The sequence below is a fragment of the Dreissena polymorpha genome, chromosome 1, assembly GCF_020536995.1.
Source record: "Dreissena polymorpha isolate Duluth1 chromosome 1, UMN_Dpol_1.0, whole genome shotgun sequence".
Taxonomy (NCBI): Eukaryota; Metazoa; Mollusca; class Bivalvia; order Myida; family Dreissenidae; genus Dreissena; species Dreissena polymorpha.
The window spans coordinates 157,537,323-157,551,849 of record NC_068355.1 but is presented as its reverse complement, the minus strand read 5'-3'; the positions used below and the strand labels follow the sequence as shown (position 1 = coordinate 157,551,849).

Genomic DNA, 14,527 nt, shown 5'->3' with positions numbered 1-14,527 from the left:
AAAGGTTACCATTTTTTAACTCATCCAAGATATCAGTGGCACAAATCTTCTGAGCAAGTTTCATGAAGATCGGAAAATAAATGTGGCCTCTAGAGTGTTAATAAGGTTTTACTATAGCCATATAAGGAAAAATGCCCCGCCCCCTGGCAGCCATGTTTTTTAACCAACCGGCATCATTTTCAAACTCGTCCAAGATATTATTGGGATGAATCTTCTGACCAAGTTTTATGAAGAACAGACAATAAATGTGGCCTCTAGAGTGTAAACAAGATTTTACTATAGCCATATAAAGCCATATAAGGAAAAATGCCCCGCCCCTTGGCAGCCATGTTTTTCAAGCAAACGTAACCATTTTCGAAATCATCCAAGATATCATTGAAACCAATCTGCTGACCAAATTTCATGAAGATTAGACAATAAATGTGGCCTCTAGAGAGTTATCAAGGCAAATGTTGACGCCGCACAACGGACAACGCACGACGGAAAAAAAGCGATCACAAAAGCTCACCATGGGCACGTTGTGCTCAGGTGAGCTAAAAAGCGGAAAGTGTAGTCCCTGATTAGCCTGTGCGGAATGCACAGGCTAATCTGGGACAACACTTTACGCACATGCATTAAGCCCAGTTTTCTCAGAACGCGGCTCGTATTTATGTGGTGCGGGCTCCAAATATACCTCATTCCTATCAGACTTGCTGTTCAGGGGGTCCTCCGCTGCCAACATACCACTGCTGATGAGGATACATGCAAGTACGATGTTCCCGAAGTAAGAGTGGTTGCACACCTTGTGACAGATCACTCGGAACCTACAATGGTCCACTCGCTACATTAGTAAAATTCCTTTGTACTTTGTGGGTTACAGAGAACCAAGTTTCAACCTCCCCATCTCACTTTGACATAAAAACTTAGAAAAAAATACACACATTTTATAGTACTTCATTGATTATTGTTGCAAACTATAACCATTTGTCAAAAATCTAAAATTACACTCACTTGAGACTCCAAATGTTAGTATAACAAGACGGCATCAAAGGCTAGTGGTCAGATAACAAGGTTTTACTAAAGCCATTGAATCGATTCCCTGCAACCTGGCGGCCATGTTTTTAAACAGTCTGGAACCAATTTCGAACTCATCCAAGATATCACTAGACCAAATGTTCTGAACCATTTTAGAAATCATCAAAGATATCATTGGAAAAATCTTCTGACACAGTTTCATGATGATCTGACAATAAATGTGACCTCTAGAGTGTTAACAAGGATTTACTATAGCCACATTTATGATTTGGAAAAATGCCCCACCCCTGGCAGCCATGTTTTTCAAGCAACTGAAACCATTTTGGAACATGTTCAAGATAGCATTGGGAAAAATCTTTTGACCAAGTTTCATGATGATTGGACAATAAATGTGGCCTCTAGAGCGTTAACAAGGTTTTTCTATAGCCATATACCGGTAAGGAAAAATGCCCCGCCCCCTGGTGGTTATGTTTTTCAACAGACCAGAACCATTTTTGATCTCATCCAAGACATCATTAGAACAAATGTTTAAACCAAGTTTCATGAAGATTAGACTATAAATGTGATTTTAAGAGTGTTAACCGTAGCCATATAAGGAAAAATGCCCAGATTGTGCTCAGGTGAGAAAACCTAGATAAATATGTAAAAAAAATTCAAGTACTTGATTGAACATTGTAAAAAACTACAAATGTATAACCGTTTGTCCAACATCTTAGATGACACTCACTTGTTGGTTTGAGACAGAATGAAGAGAGAGCTGGCAGGTGGTATCGGCTTCACCTTGTTGGACATGCGTATCTCGGACATACGTCGAGGTCGCGCCGTGTTGACAGTCTCATTGTCCTCCTCCTCCTCACCCTCCATATCACCCTCCTCCTCATCTTCATCATCTTCCTCTGTTGCATAATCATCCTCTGTCAGGGAGAATATCATATATTGTCAAATCATCCTGCAAAAATTGATGAAATACCATATAAACCATTCCATGCTGAAGATGTCGGACCTTGAACATCTTGCATTTCTGATGAAATTAGATCTCGTCTGGCATTATTCCAGAAACTGTCTGTCCTCGTGACTGACAAAAAACAAACAATATGTACATCTTGGTTGAAAATGAAAACGAAACTATGAGAAAGTAAACTGGTTTGTGTTTATTTTACTTATAGATTGTTAAACAATAAAGTAAAATGGATTTCACCAAAAAGTCCAACTTGTTATCTTTCCTAGTGACGTAACATACTCCAAGTACTATTCTAAGAACCAGTCAAATATTTCACCTTGTTTCGCAAAGTGCTCCAGGCCACAACAAATTGAAGATTTGTTCTACGGATTTTTGCTTAAAAAATGGAGCGAGCAAGCGAAATAATTTTTTTTTTTATTGTTATTCTATTTTTTGTTAAATCACAGGCGAGCGATAAGCGAAATATAAAAAATTCATATATTGTCTATGTAAATTGATATATTTTGCCAAATGAATGCATGGTATCTGCACAATTACAGTACAAGATCATTTAGTAGTAATATTTGGGTATCAAATGTTTGTAAAAATAAATAAAAACAAGAGATGTGTTTGTCAGAAAACCTATGTCCCCTACTGCGCCTCTTTGAAGCGATATATTTGACCTTTGACCTTGAAGGATGACCTTGACCTTTCACCACTCAAAATGTGCAGTTCCATGAGATACACATGCATGCCAAATATCAAGCTGCTATCATCAATATTGCAAAAATTCTGGCAAATGTTAAAGTTTGACGCAAACAAACACACAAACAAACACACAAACCTTCAGACAGGGCAAAAACAATATGTCCACCACTATAGTGGTGGGGGACATAAAAATCTCCAATAGCTGTTCTGCTTACAGACACCAGGTAGTGATTGCTTAAATTTTACATGATTCACTGTAGTTTTCATTATCAAAGTTATATAAGAAGCTCAGTTCTCTGTCAATGATGGTTTAATAACATGAAACAGTAAATAATACAATAAATATCAAGCATAAGCAGTTATTATCCTTTGCGTCATGCTTTACAGCCTGTGCCTTTTTTAATGGGGATAAAGTGCGATAAACCATGAAATTGGGAAAATTTAATCATTATTATTATGATTATAAATAACAGTTTATCAATTGTTAATAAGTGCATGTTTAACTGCTTTCTAAAAATTATATTAACAAGAGGGCCTGAAAGGCCCAAAGTCGCTCACCTGAGATAACAAGATATTATTGGGACAAATCTTCTGACCAAGTTTCACAAAGATCGGAAAATAAATGTGGCTTCTAGAGTGTTCAACAAAGTTTTACTATAGCCATATAAGGAAAAATGCCCCATCCCCTGGCAGCCATGTTTTTCAACCAACCAGCATCATTTTTGAACTCGTCCAAGATATTATCGGGATGAATCTTCTGACCAAGTTTCATGAAGATCGGACAGTAAATGTGGCCTCTAGAGTGTTAACAAGATTTTACAATAGCCATATAAGGAAAAATGCCCCGCCCCTTGGAAGCCATTTTTTTCAAGCAAACATAATTATTTTCAAACTCATACAAGATATCATTGAGACCAATCTTCTGACCAAATTTCATGAAGATTGGACACTAAATGTGTTAACAAGGTTTTACTATAACCATATATAGCCATTTAAGGAAATATGCCCCGCCCCTTGTGGCCATATTTTTAAAGCAACCCAAACCATTTTCGAACTCATCGAAGATTTCATTGGGACAAATCTTCTGACCAAGTTTCATGATGATCGGAAAATAAATGTGACCTCTAGAGTGTTAACAAGGTTTTACTATAGCCAAATAAGGAAAATAGCCCTGCACCCGTGGTTGCCATGTTTTTCAACCAACCAGCATCATTTTTAAACTCATCCAAGATATTATTAGGATGAATCTTCTGACAAAGTTTCATGAAGATCAGACTATAAATGTGGCCTCTAGAGTGTTAACAAGATTTTACTATAGCCTTATATAGCCAAATAAGGAAAAATGCCCCGTCCCTTGGCGGCCATGTTTTTCATGCAAACGTAACCATTTTCGAACTTATCATAGATATCATCAAGACAAATCTTCTGACCATATTTCATCAAGATTGGACAATAAATGTGGCCTCAAGGGTGTTAACAAGGTTTTACTATAGCCATATAAGGAAATATGCCCCGCCCCCTGGCGGCCATGTTTTTCAAACCAACAGGCATCATTTTCGAACTCATCCAAGATATTATTGGGTTGAATCTACTGACCAAGTGTCAATAAGATTGGACAATAAATGTGGCCACTAGAGTGTTAACAAGATTGTACTATAGCCATATATAGCCATATAAGGAAAAATGCCCCGCCCCTTGGCAGTCATGTTTTTCAAGCAAACGTAACCATTTTCGAACTCATCCAAGATATCATTAAAACCAATCTTCTGACCAAATTTCATGAAGATTGGACAATAAATGTGGCCTCTAGAGAGTTAACAAGGCAAATGTTGACGCCGCACAATGCACAACGGATGTTGGACAAAAGCGATCACAAAAGCTCACCATGAGCACGTTGTGCTAAGGTGAGCTAAAAAGTGTTAGGGCATTAAACTGCTGTATGATTAAATCAATAAAGCAATTGAGTTTATTTTAAAAGTTTGACTTATTTTGTTGAAAATTTTGGCAAGACTTTTGAAAAAAAGAGTTACTTTTTAATATTTGGAAACAGCTTTTTTTTTCATTTGTCAATTTTGACACAGCCTGAAATAAGCTGTAATTTAGGGCCAAAAAAAACCCTGATATAAATTATCTCAATTGTGTATTAGCTCTAAATATCATAAGTTACTGTATTATACAATACTCGATGCATTGCTTTTGTAAGTTTATCACTGTTAGAAATGAAAAGTTTAAGTTTTGTAAAGTAAATAAATCATAACTTCCTCACGTAAGAAAAATAAAAAATGGGTAGTTAAAGTTTTTTTTAAATAAAAAAGTCAGTCAAATCCAAGTAAAGTTGTTTATGTCCAGAAAGTTTCTTCACTTTCTTACTTATGTTAAATTCATGTTTTTGGGGCATAATTTACACCTTAGACTTATAGCCATCAACAGTTTGAACTTGTAGATAGGTGGCTCATACAATTTATATTATACTCAACATTTTTTTGTCCAGTTCAAAAGCGACACTCATTTGAAGTTAATAGTAATTTTTTATATTTTTACTTAAATCAATACCAACAAGTTTATTGCAGATTTTTACTAATTGTATGCATACCGGTGACATTTCACATCCTGATGTAGATGTTGTTGAAATATAAAATTACTTAAATCATCTGTGATGCAATAACTTATTGCCACGGTGGAAAATTAACATTCCCAATTGTGTCTTTGGCCGACATGACAAGACAGACGAAAGCTGCCATTTTTGATACCATAAACCAATGTAATAACGCAAAGTGTTATAACAGTCTATGTCGTAAAATACGTAGGCTTAATTAAACAAAATCATTTTATAAATAGGTGGGCAACAAATTTGTTGCTGCAGGCACAAAATAGAAATAAAAAATATTTTTATTTCGTTTTAAGATTTTTAGGTGCGGCAAATCCGTTGAACATTTAATCAATTTGTTGTGGCCTCACTTTTAATTGAAAGTATTGCCATATATTTTAATGGAACAGGTTTAATTATAGGAGTTATGTTATTGAATTAAATTTGTTAAAAATTGTGAACGTCAATATGATTAAAAAAAAAAATCTGCAAAAGGTATTTCTATTGTTTGGTTAAAGAAGAACAAGGTCTAGTAAAATCTTGTGAGGTCCGGTAAATTAAAAAAGTTATTGTACCTCATGTCCTATAAGATTTTTTCTAGCATAAGACCGATTATTGCATAAAGCAGGTTATATCATTCGTCATGTAGATTCTAGAGTTTACCTTCTATTGGTATATGCTGGCTATGTCGGTACATCCCTTCATCCTCATATGAATCATCTACATGCAATCGATGGTCAGAGTGCGAACGATGGCTGAAATAACAAGAAACCGTAGGAGACGGGTGATGCTCCCCAAAGTTTTTTTTGTCACAATATTGCACTATATATTCAGATAAAAGGAAACATCTTGAGGGCAGAGTAGTTGGGGGGACAAAAAAAAATTATAGAAAATTTCAAAGGGCCATAACTCTGTGAAAAATCATCCGACCAGAACCCGCTGATAATATGCACATCTCCTCTTGGCAGTGAAGCTTCCCATAAAGTTTCATTGAATTCCGGTCATCAGTTGCCGAGAAATAGCCCGGACAAGAATTGCACAATATGTACAGTTAATGGAAAATTTCAAAGGGCCATAACTCCGTGAAAAATCATCCGACCAGAACCCGCTGATAATATGCACATCTCCTCTTGGTAGTGAAGCTTCCCATAAAGTTTCATTGAATTCCGGTCATTAGTTGCTTAGAAATAGCCTGGACAAGAATTGCAATATATGTACAGTTAATGGAAAATTTCAAAGGGCTATAACTCTGTGAAAAATCATCCAACCAGAACCCGCTGATAATATGCACATCTCCTCTTGGTAGTGAAGCTTCCCATAAAGTTTCATTGAATGCCTGTCATTAGTTGCTGAGAAATAGCCCGGACAAGAATTGCACTATATGTACAGTTAATGGAAAATATCAAAGGGCCAAAACTCTGTGAAAAATCATCCGACCAGAACCCGCTGATAATATGCACATCTCCTCTTGGTAGTGAAGCTTCCCATAAAGTTTCATTGAATTCCGGTCAATAGTTGCTGAGAAATACCTCGGACAAAAATTGTGCACGGACGGACACACGAACGGACACATGGACAGACAGACAAAGCGACGACTATATGCTCCCCCCAAATAAATTTTGGGGGAGCATAAAAATCACATGCTTTATTCCATGCTCATGTACAACATACAGGAAATGTTCTGAAATATGAAAAGGTTGACGCTTTGTTGACAGAAAGATCTGTACATAATTCGGTGTTACATTTTAAAACCATTAAATTTCTAACACATATTTTGAATGTTCAAAATAACAACTACAGCACAAAGCATAACATAAATTTTTTCTCAAAAAAAAAATAGAGCTTTGTCACAGACGTGATGAATACCCCCACATGCCACATTGACGCAGAATATTTTGCATGTTGTCTTCACAAAAAAACAGCGGACACCATGCTCAATGTTTAAAACGCACTAAGTGACCCGGTGACCTAGTTGCTGACCTGGCATGGCCCATGTTCAAACTTGACCTACACATCATCTAGATACAACTTCTGACCAAGCGTGGTGAAGATCGGATGAAAACTACTTGAATTAGAGAGTGGACACCATGCTGTATGTGTATAAAGTATTAAGTGACCCCTTTACCTAGTTTTTGATCTGGCATGGCCCATGTTCGAACTTGGCCTTAAGATCATCTAGATAAAACTTCTGACCAACTTTGGTGAAGATCGGATGAAAACTACTTGAATTAGAGAGCGGACACCATGATGAATGTTAAAAAAAGCACAAAGTGACCCTGTGACCTAGTTTTTGGCCCACCATGGCCCATGTTTAAACTCGGCGTAGAGATCATCTAGATACAACTTCTGACCAAGTTTGGTGAAGATATTTGATACAAACTACTTGAATTAGAGAGCGGACACCATGCTGAATGTTTTAAACGCACTAAGCAACCCAATGACCTAGTTTTTGACCCGACATAACCCATATTCAAATTTGACCTAGACATCATCTAGATACAACTTCTGACCAAGTTTGGTGAAGAATGGATGAAAACTACTTGAATTAGAGAGCGGACACCATGCTCAATGTTTAAAACGCACTAAGTGACCCCGTGACCTAGTTTTTGACCTGCCATGACCCATGTTCGCACTTGGCCTAGACATCATCTAGATACAACTTCTGACCAAGTTTGGTGAAGATCAAAAGAAAACTACTTGAAATAGAGAGTGGACACCATGCTCAATGTTTAAAATGCACTAAGTGGCCCCATAACCTAGTTTTTGACCTGGCATCCATATTCGAACTTGCCTAGACATCATCTAGATATAACTTCTGACCAAGTTTGGTGAAGAAAGGATGAAAACAACTTGAATATTAGAGCGGACAATTAATACGGAGCGACAGAAAGACAAGCTCACTCCTATATATCCCCTAAACTTCGTTTATGGGGGTATAATAAATACATGTACAACTACATTTATGGCAAGATAGTTAACAATGGATAATCTTGTTTTATATGGGTAATTCTGGAAAAGAATCACATATGTTTCTGTTCTTGAATGCTGCAGGCACAAAACATAAATGATCACAACAAAAATTGAATGCGAGGTTTACTTTAATACACCAAAAGAGCTTTGATAATACGACCTTAGAGCAGCCTACTGACCTTCTGGAGCTGCGGTTGCTAGGGCGACGGCTCAGTGTCTCATCGTCATAATCTCCGTCCATGGCCCTGCCCTCGTCCCCGTTCATCCCTACCCCCTCATCCTCCTCACCCTGTAGAGGATACAGATCAACATGGTATAAAGGAAGCAAAGTGATGGGTGTCGAGGCTCTTCAGTTTAATATGTCTATGAATTTGAAAAATATCAATACTCAATCAAGCTTAAGTAAAGCCAAGATAGTCAAATAAATCATTAAAATAAAAATTTGCTAGAAATTAAACATTAAAATGCATTTGTAATGATTTTCATCAATACCTAAGCATATTCGTGTCATACTGACAAAGGTTTTAACTACATGGGCCATGGTGAAAGACTGTGTGGTGTAATAGTAGCAAGTTTGCTTTTGCTTCTATAGGTCCTTGGTTTGATCCCTTCAGCATGAACATTTTTTTAACTATCTTTTTCTTTGTAATTATTGCAATTATTTAAACTATTGTGAAAATTACACTTAATAATTATCATAATTTAATATTTAACAAGAGATGAGTTTGTCAGAAACACAATGCCCCCTATTGCGCCGCTTTGAAATAATATTTCAATATATCATTTGGAAGGTTTAGAAATTATCTCTCTTTTAAAGCTTATTACTTCCTTTGGATTGTATTTTTTAAATTTTGACCTTGAAGGATGACCTTCACCTTTCACCACTCAAAATGTGAAGCTTCATGAGATACACATCCATGCCAAATATCAAGTTGCTATCTTCAATATTGCAAAAGTTATCGCAAAACTTTAACCAAGGTTAAAGTTTTGGGACATAATGACAGACAGAAAGGCCAAAAACAATGTGCCCCCCATCATTCGATCTGGGGACATAAAATTAATAAAAATAAAAATAATAAAAAAATCTGTGAACATGTCCATTTAACAACCGATATACTCCATCTTTAAACAAGAGATGTGTTCGTCAGAAACACAATGCTCCCTATTGCGCCGCTTTGAAAAAAAAGAAAAAGTTTGACCTTTGACCTTGAAGGATGACCTTGGCCTTGAACATCCACCACTCAAAATGTGCAGCTTCATGAGAACGCCGCTTTAAAAATATTATTTTTTGACCTTTGACCTTGTAGGATGACCTTGACCTTGAAGGATGACCTTGACCTTGAACTTCCACCACTCAAAATGCGCAGCTGCATGATAACGCCGCTTTTATTTATTTATTTATTTTTGACCTTTGACCTTGAAGGATGACCTTGACCTTGAATTTCCACCACTCAAAATGTGCAGCTTCATGAGATACACATGCATGCCAAATATCAAGTTGCTATCTTCAATATTGAAAAAGTTATGGCCAATGTTAAAGTTTTCGGACGGACAGACGCCATATATTTGACATTTGACCTTGAAAAATGACCTTGACCTTCACCTTTCACCACTCAAAATGTTCAGCTCCATGAGATACACATGCAGGCCAAATATCAAGTTGCTATCTTCAATAGTGAAAAAGTTATGGCCGATGTTAAAGTTTTTTTCTGACGGACGGACTAACTGACATACACACATACTGACATACTGACTGACAGACAGTTCAACTGCTATATGCCACCCTACCCGGGGCATAAAAAAGTTCATTGAAACACTTAATTAATAGTAATAATATAAGACTTTGTATAATCAAACCTTAATATCCGTTTTCTCGGGAGATTTACTCTTTGAGCGTCGTATAGATCGGGTCCTTTGTCGTTCTTCCTCCTTCTCTTCCTCTATTTCTGTTAAACTTTGAGCGTCTGCAAGATTGTCCACAGCGATGGCCAAGAACACATTCAGAAGGATATCTGAGTGCAAATGTCAAGGAAGAGAGAAAAACTGGCAAATATCCTGGTATATTGTGGAAATCTTTATGTGAAACACTTTCTTTTAGTGTTATTTGATTTCAAACGCCGATTGTAAGTGTAATAGGATTCTCTAAGATATAAACATTACCTCTTGAAGTATAACCTTGATGTTGAGTATATATGACCTACTCATGCCTTCTGCATGCGCATCGTCTCAATGACAAAAATATTGTAGCCAAGTTTCATGAAAGACCTTCTATTGAATGGAAAATCAAATGGAGGCTCAAACTTTGACATTGTTATGTTATCTTGCCCCAGCATGAGTGACTCATGCCTTCTACACATCCTCTTAATGACCTTAACATTTAAGCCAAGGTTTACAAAAGCACTCCACGCATCATAATTCATGAGAAACATATTAAAATTCACAATCTGATAGCCCCAATGTACATTTCACAGGAAGGATACAGTTACCACAGATGAATAATATCACAAAGTACATGCACACGAGGGATCCTAACTCAGACACGCCCCCGTATGCCTTGATCCCGTCGTACATGGCAGCATTCCAGTCCTCACCGGTCAGGATCTGAGAACAGCATGTACAAACTTGTATACACTTTTATAATATTCTTATTAAAGGAAAACAGGCATTTGTGAGCTAAAAGAGTATTTAACTTAGACATTAACTGCAAAAAACAATTTTAAAAAACGCTTAATATTTAAACTATTGCTTCTGACAAATGGTATTATTGATGTTTTAGGAAGAGTTAATCACAATGCTCCAAAATGGAATCCAATTAACCCTTTCCTACATGAAGCAAAGTTAAAATGGCTATGTGCAAACAGCATAAAACCAGAACAGCCTGCAAGTAACTCGCAGTCTATTCAGGTTTTATGCTGTGTGCTGCTCATCAGTTTCTAAGGGTTGGAAATGAAGCCTAAAAAACTTGAATCTAGTTAGAAAGGTCATTAATTTAATTAACTTTCTTAACGACTTCAAACACATCAAATTACATATTAAGTGTTAAAGGGTTAAAGACCTCTGATACTATTTCTAGGTAGACTTGCAAAGGTAGACATGCAATCAATTATGCAACCGTGACCTTTAAGTGCTTCAGTTCAATATTATTTTAACTAAAAGACTATAAAACATTCTTGGTAGATCCTGTTAGATTTTAACATACTTTGTGCAGAGTTTTAAAAGTAAATTTATTTAAAATACGAAATATCTGCTATTCATTCAGTGAAGCTGCTCACTATGGCAATCGCAAAGAATCAATTTGCACAATTGTAAACATGTGTCCGCTGGTTTGCTTGACTTGAAATATATATATATATGTATTTCCTCCATATATGCAATACAAAATAAGTTTACCTACCACAAGGTTGCGTTTTAGCCATGGTACTAAAAAGTCTCTCACCTGAAAGACAGTCAGGAGTGACTGATAGAACGTGTCGAAGTTACTGCGCGGTTTGTCAGTCTTGAAGTTGAACTTCCCTCCAAACAACTGCATTCCAAGCAGGGCAAAGATGACAATGAACAGGAAGAGCAGCAGTAGCAAGCTGGCAATAGAGCGCAAACTGTTGAGGAGCGAGGCCACCAGGTTACGGAGAGACGACCAGTATCTAGAAATAAAAATTAACTATCATTTATATTTTTCGACATGAAATTGTGTGGTTTCTCAAAAATGGCCTTTGCTGACATGTCTATTTGAGGATTTATGATTTTTGATAAAAAAGCGGATTTTTCTTACGAATTTTGTTCAGTTTATGGATTGGTTATCCCACGACTTAAACGAAAAGTGATGTGCAACTAATAATAATGATTTTAGTACATACTTACGATTGAACATGACAAAGTATGTTACCATGTAAAAGCTTTTTGTGCTCTTTAAAAAAAAAAGTAATACCTAAGAAATTGATTTTGCATGATCTTTTGTCAACAATAAACCAAGCACAGAAAGATTTATACTGCAAATGTACTTCCAAAAGAGAAAATGAATACAAGACAATAAAACTCTGCCAATTAGCTAAACTCTCATTTGGGTCTTTTTAAAATGTTAAAAACTAAGTATCTTAAAATATAAACCATTTTTCAGGTAAAGTTTCTTCCTGTACAAGTACAAACATAACAAATTTGCACTTCAGGAGTACAACCATTTCCAATATTTGTGGCTACTTTTTAAAACCCTTCCACATAAACTATCACCCTAACCTGGTTGCCTTGAACACACGCAGGAGGCGTGCGCATCGCAGCACGCTGACACCAAGCGGTGGTAAGACCCCAGTCATGATAAATATCACCTCTGCTATGCTGCACAGCACTACAAAGCTGTCGAAGCGGTTAAACAGCGACACAAAGTAGCCTTGAAGCCCAAGACTGTACATCTTGACGAGCATTTCCATCGTGAACAGAGACACAAAGAAAATGTTGGCAATCTCTGAAAAGAGTAAAATAGTAGTCCATCAAAAAAATGAATTTTGGCTTAATTTGTCAACACCAAGAACTTCCGCTGAAATATATTTATTGCATATAAGTATTATTATTCTAATATTTAAAATATATATAAGAGTTGTTGATTAATCTAATATTTATGTATTCATATTTTACGACACATTACACCTATACTAGATTTTCGTGTAAAAGAGACCATAATAGCGGAAATTGTCATCCCTGATTAACCTGGTACGACATTTTATGCACATACATTAAGCTCAGTTCTCCCAGAGAAAGACTCAGTAAGGCCAGTTACTCTGAATTTAGCTCCATTTGTGATTTCAAAATTAACATTTTAGAAATAGCACGTAAAAATCACCTTGAAATTGATCGAGCCATTGGGGCTGCAGATAATGCTCAGAGGTTAGCACACATGTGTTCAGGAACACCATGACTATCACAGTCCAGTAGAATGGTTTGCTCTTCACAAACAACCTGCACGCTCTTCGACATCGACGGTTCAGCTTCTGGAACCTTCGACTGAAAGGAAACATAAGGCTGAAAGTAAAAAATCTGTGGTGAGCGAAAACATTATGAAGTAACTGTTACTCTGTACTATGGGAAAACCTAAACGAAATGTCTCTCAGAACACTTTATGAAAACATCTTGGATGTACAAAACATTATGAAGTAACTTTTACACTCTTTCAATGGAAAACCTTATGAAAACAACTCTTAGAAAACTTTATGAAAAACTCTTAAGAAAATTTAATACAAGTAACCTCTTAATCATACCCCAAACAAATCTTCAGAAAGCTTATGAAATATCGGTTACATTGCACCCCAAGAAATCCGTATAAAAGAACACTTACATTTATCCCTGAGAACACATTTTGCCATAACTGTTACTTTCTAGAAAAGTTTTTTAAATAATAATCATAAACAGCATCTTAACAGTCTCATTAAATGTTATATAACATTGAAAAGCTACATTCATATTTGAACATAAATGTTTGCAATGTTTACAGCATATTTTCTGTCTATAAAACAAATCAGTTGTAGTAATTATTAAACCCCAGAAAAATTCAAATTGTGTTCCAAAGAAAAGTACATACAGGGAAAATCAAGCACTCATAGGAACTCTCCACTTTAACATATAAAATCTAACTATATCAAACACATGCAATTGCACCCTAATTTAATGTCATGGTAATTTCTGTCAAAGTAAACATCTCAAGACAATCATGGGAAAATATGCTTAACATCATTTTAGCTGAATTGTGCGATAATGGGTCTTATGCCATATGTAGACAGCATAGCTTATGACCAAAATGCGTTCTATGTTTGTACGTTGCTTTGTATTAACACATCATAATTTCATCGAAAAGATGATTATACACATTTGACAACACCTTTTGATATGAATCTACTTTCTTTGAAGAATAGATAAAAATAGATACATAATAGCACATTTCTGGTGACAGGGGTGAAATGTTCTCCATATTACAGGTTAGAAAAATGACTTTTTTAAAGCTACTTCAATTTAATAACTAATAGGAAGATAAGCATTTAACAACCTATAAATAAAGCATGCCTTTTCACAAAACAAGTCAAACTGGCAAAGTGTGCCCAAAAAATCAAGAGCACAAAGGGAATTTAGAACAGACATTTAATATTTACTGTCAACATATTAAACCCCACAATGTCCAAAAGTTTTAAAATGTTTACAAAAAGTTAATATAACATGGTATATAGGAGATTTTCATAATGAGCAGAGTTTACAGCAAGCAAGGCCTTAGGTCCTCACATTAACCCTTTCCCACTCATAAGCAAAGTGAAAATGGCTATATGCAAACA

The 14,527-nt window shown here is 36.0% G+C and overlaps 1 protein-coding gene across 1 annotated transcript in view; it reads right to left on the bottom strand.

The window, feature by feature from the left end:
- The window catches only part of LOC127857582 (muscle calcium channel subunit alpha-1-like), a 175,743-nt gene that overhangs the window by 64,046 nt on the left and 97,170 nt on the right, over positions 1-14,527 (bottom strand). Inside the window, exons 12-20 of the mRNA XM_052394059.1 lie at positions 13,051-13,211; positions 12,450-12,675; positions 11,656-11,860; positions 10,700-10,820; positions 10,077-10,231; positions 8,399-8,508; positions 5,913-6,004; positions 1,742-1,928; positions 674-803 (exon numbers count right to left, since the gene is read on the bottom strand). Of these exons, the coding sequence (XP_052250019.1) occupies positions 674-803; positions 1,742-1,928; positions 5,913-6,004; positions 8,399-8,508; positions 10,077-10,231; positions 10,700-10,820; positions 11,656-11,860; positions 12,450-12,675; positions 13,051-13,211 (1,387 nt within the window). The remainder of the gene's footprint in view (positions 1-673; positions 804-1,741; positions 1,929-5,912; positions 6,005-8,398; positions 8,509-10,076; positions 10,232-10,699; positions 10,821-11,655; positions 11,861-12,449; positions 12,676-13,050; positions 13,212-14,527) is intronic.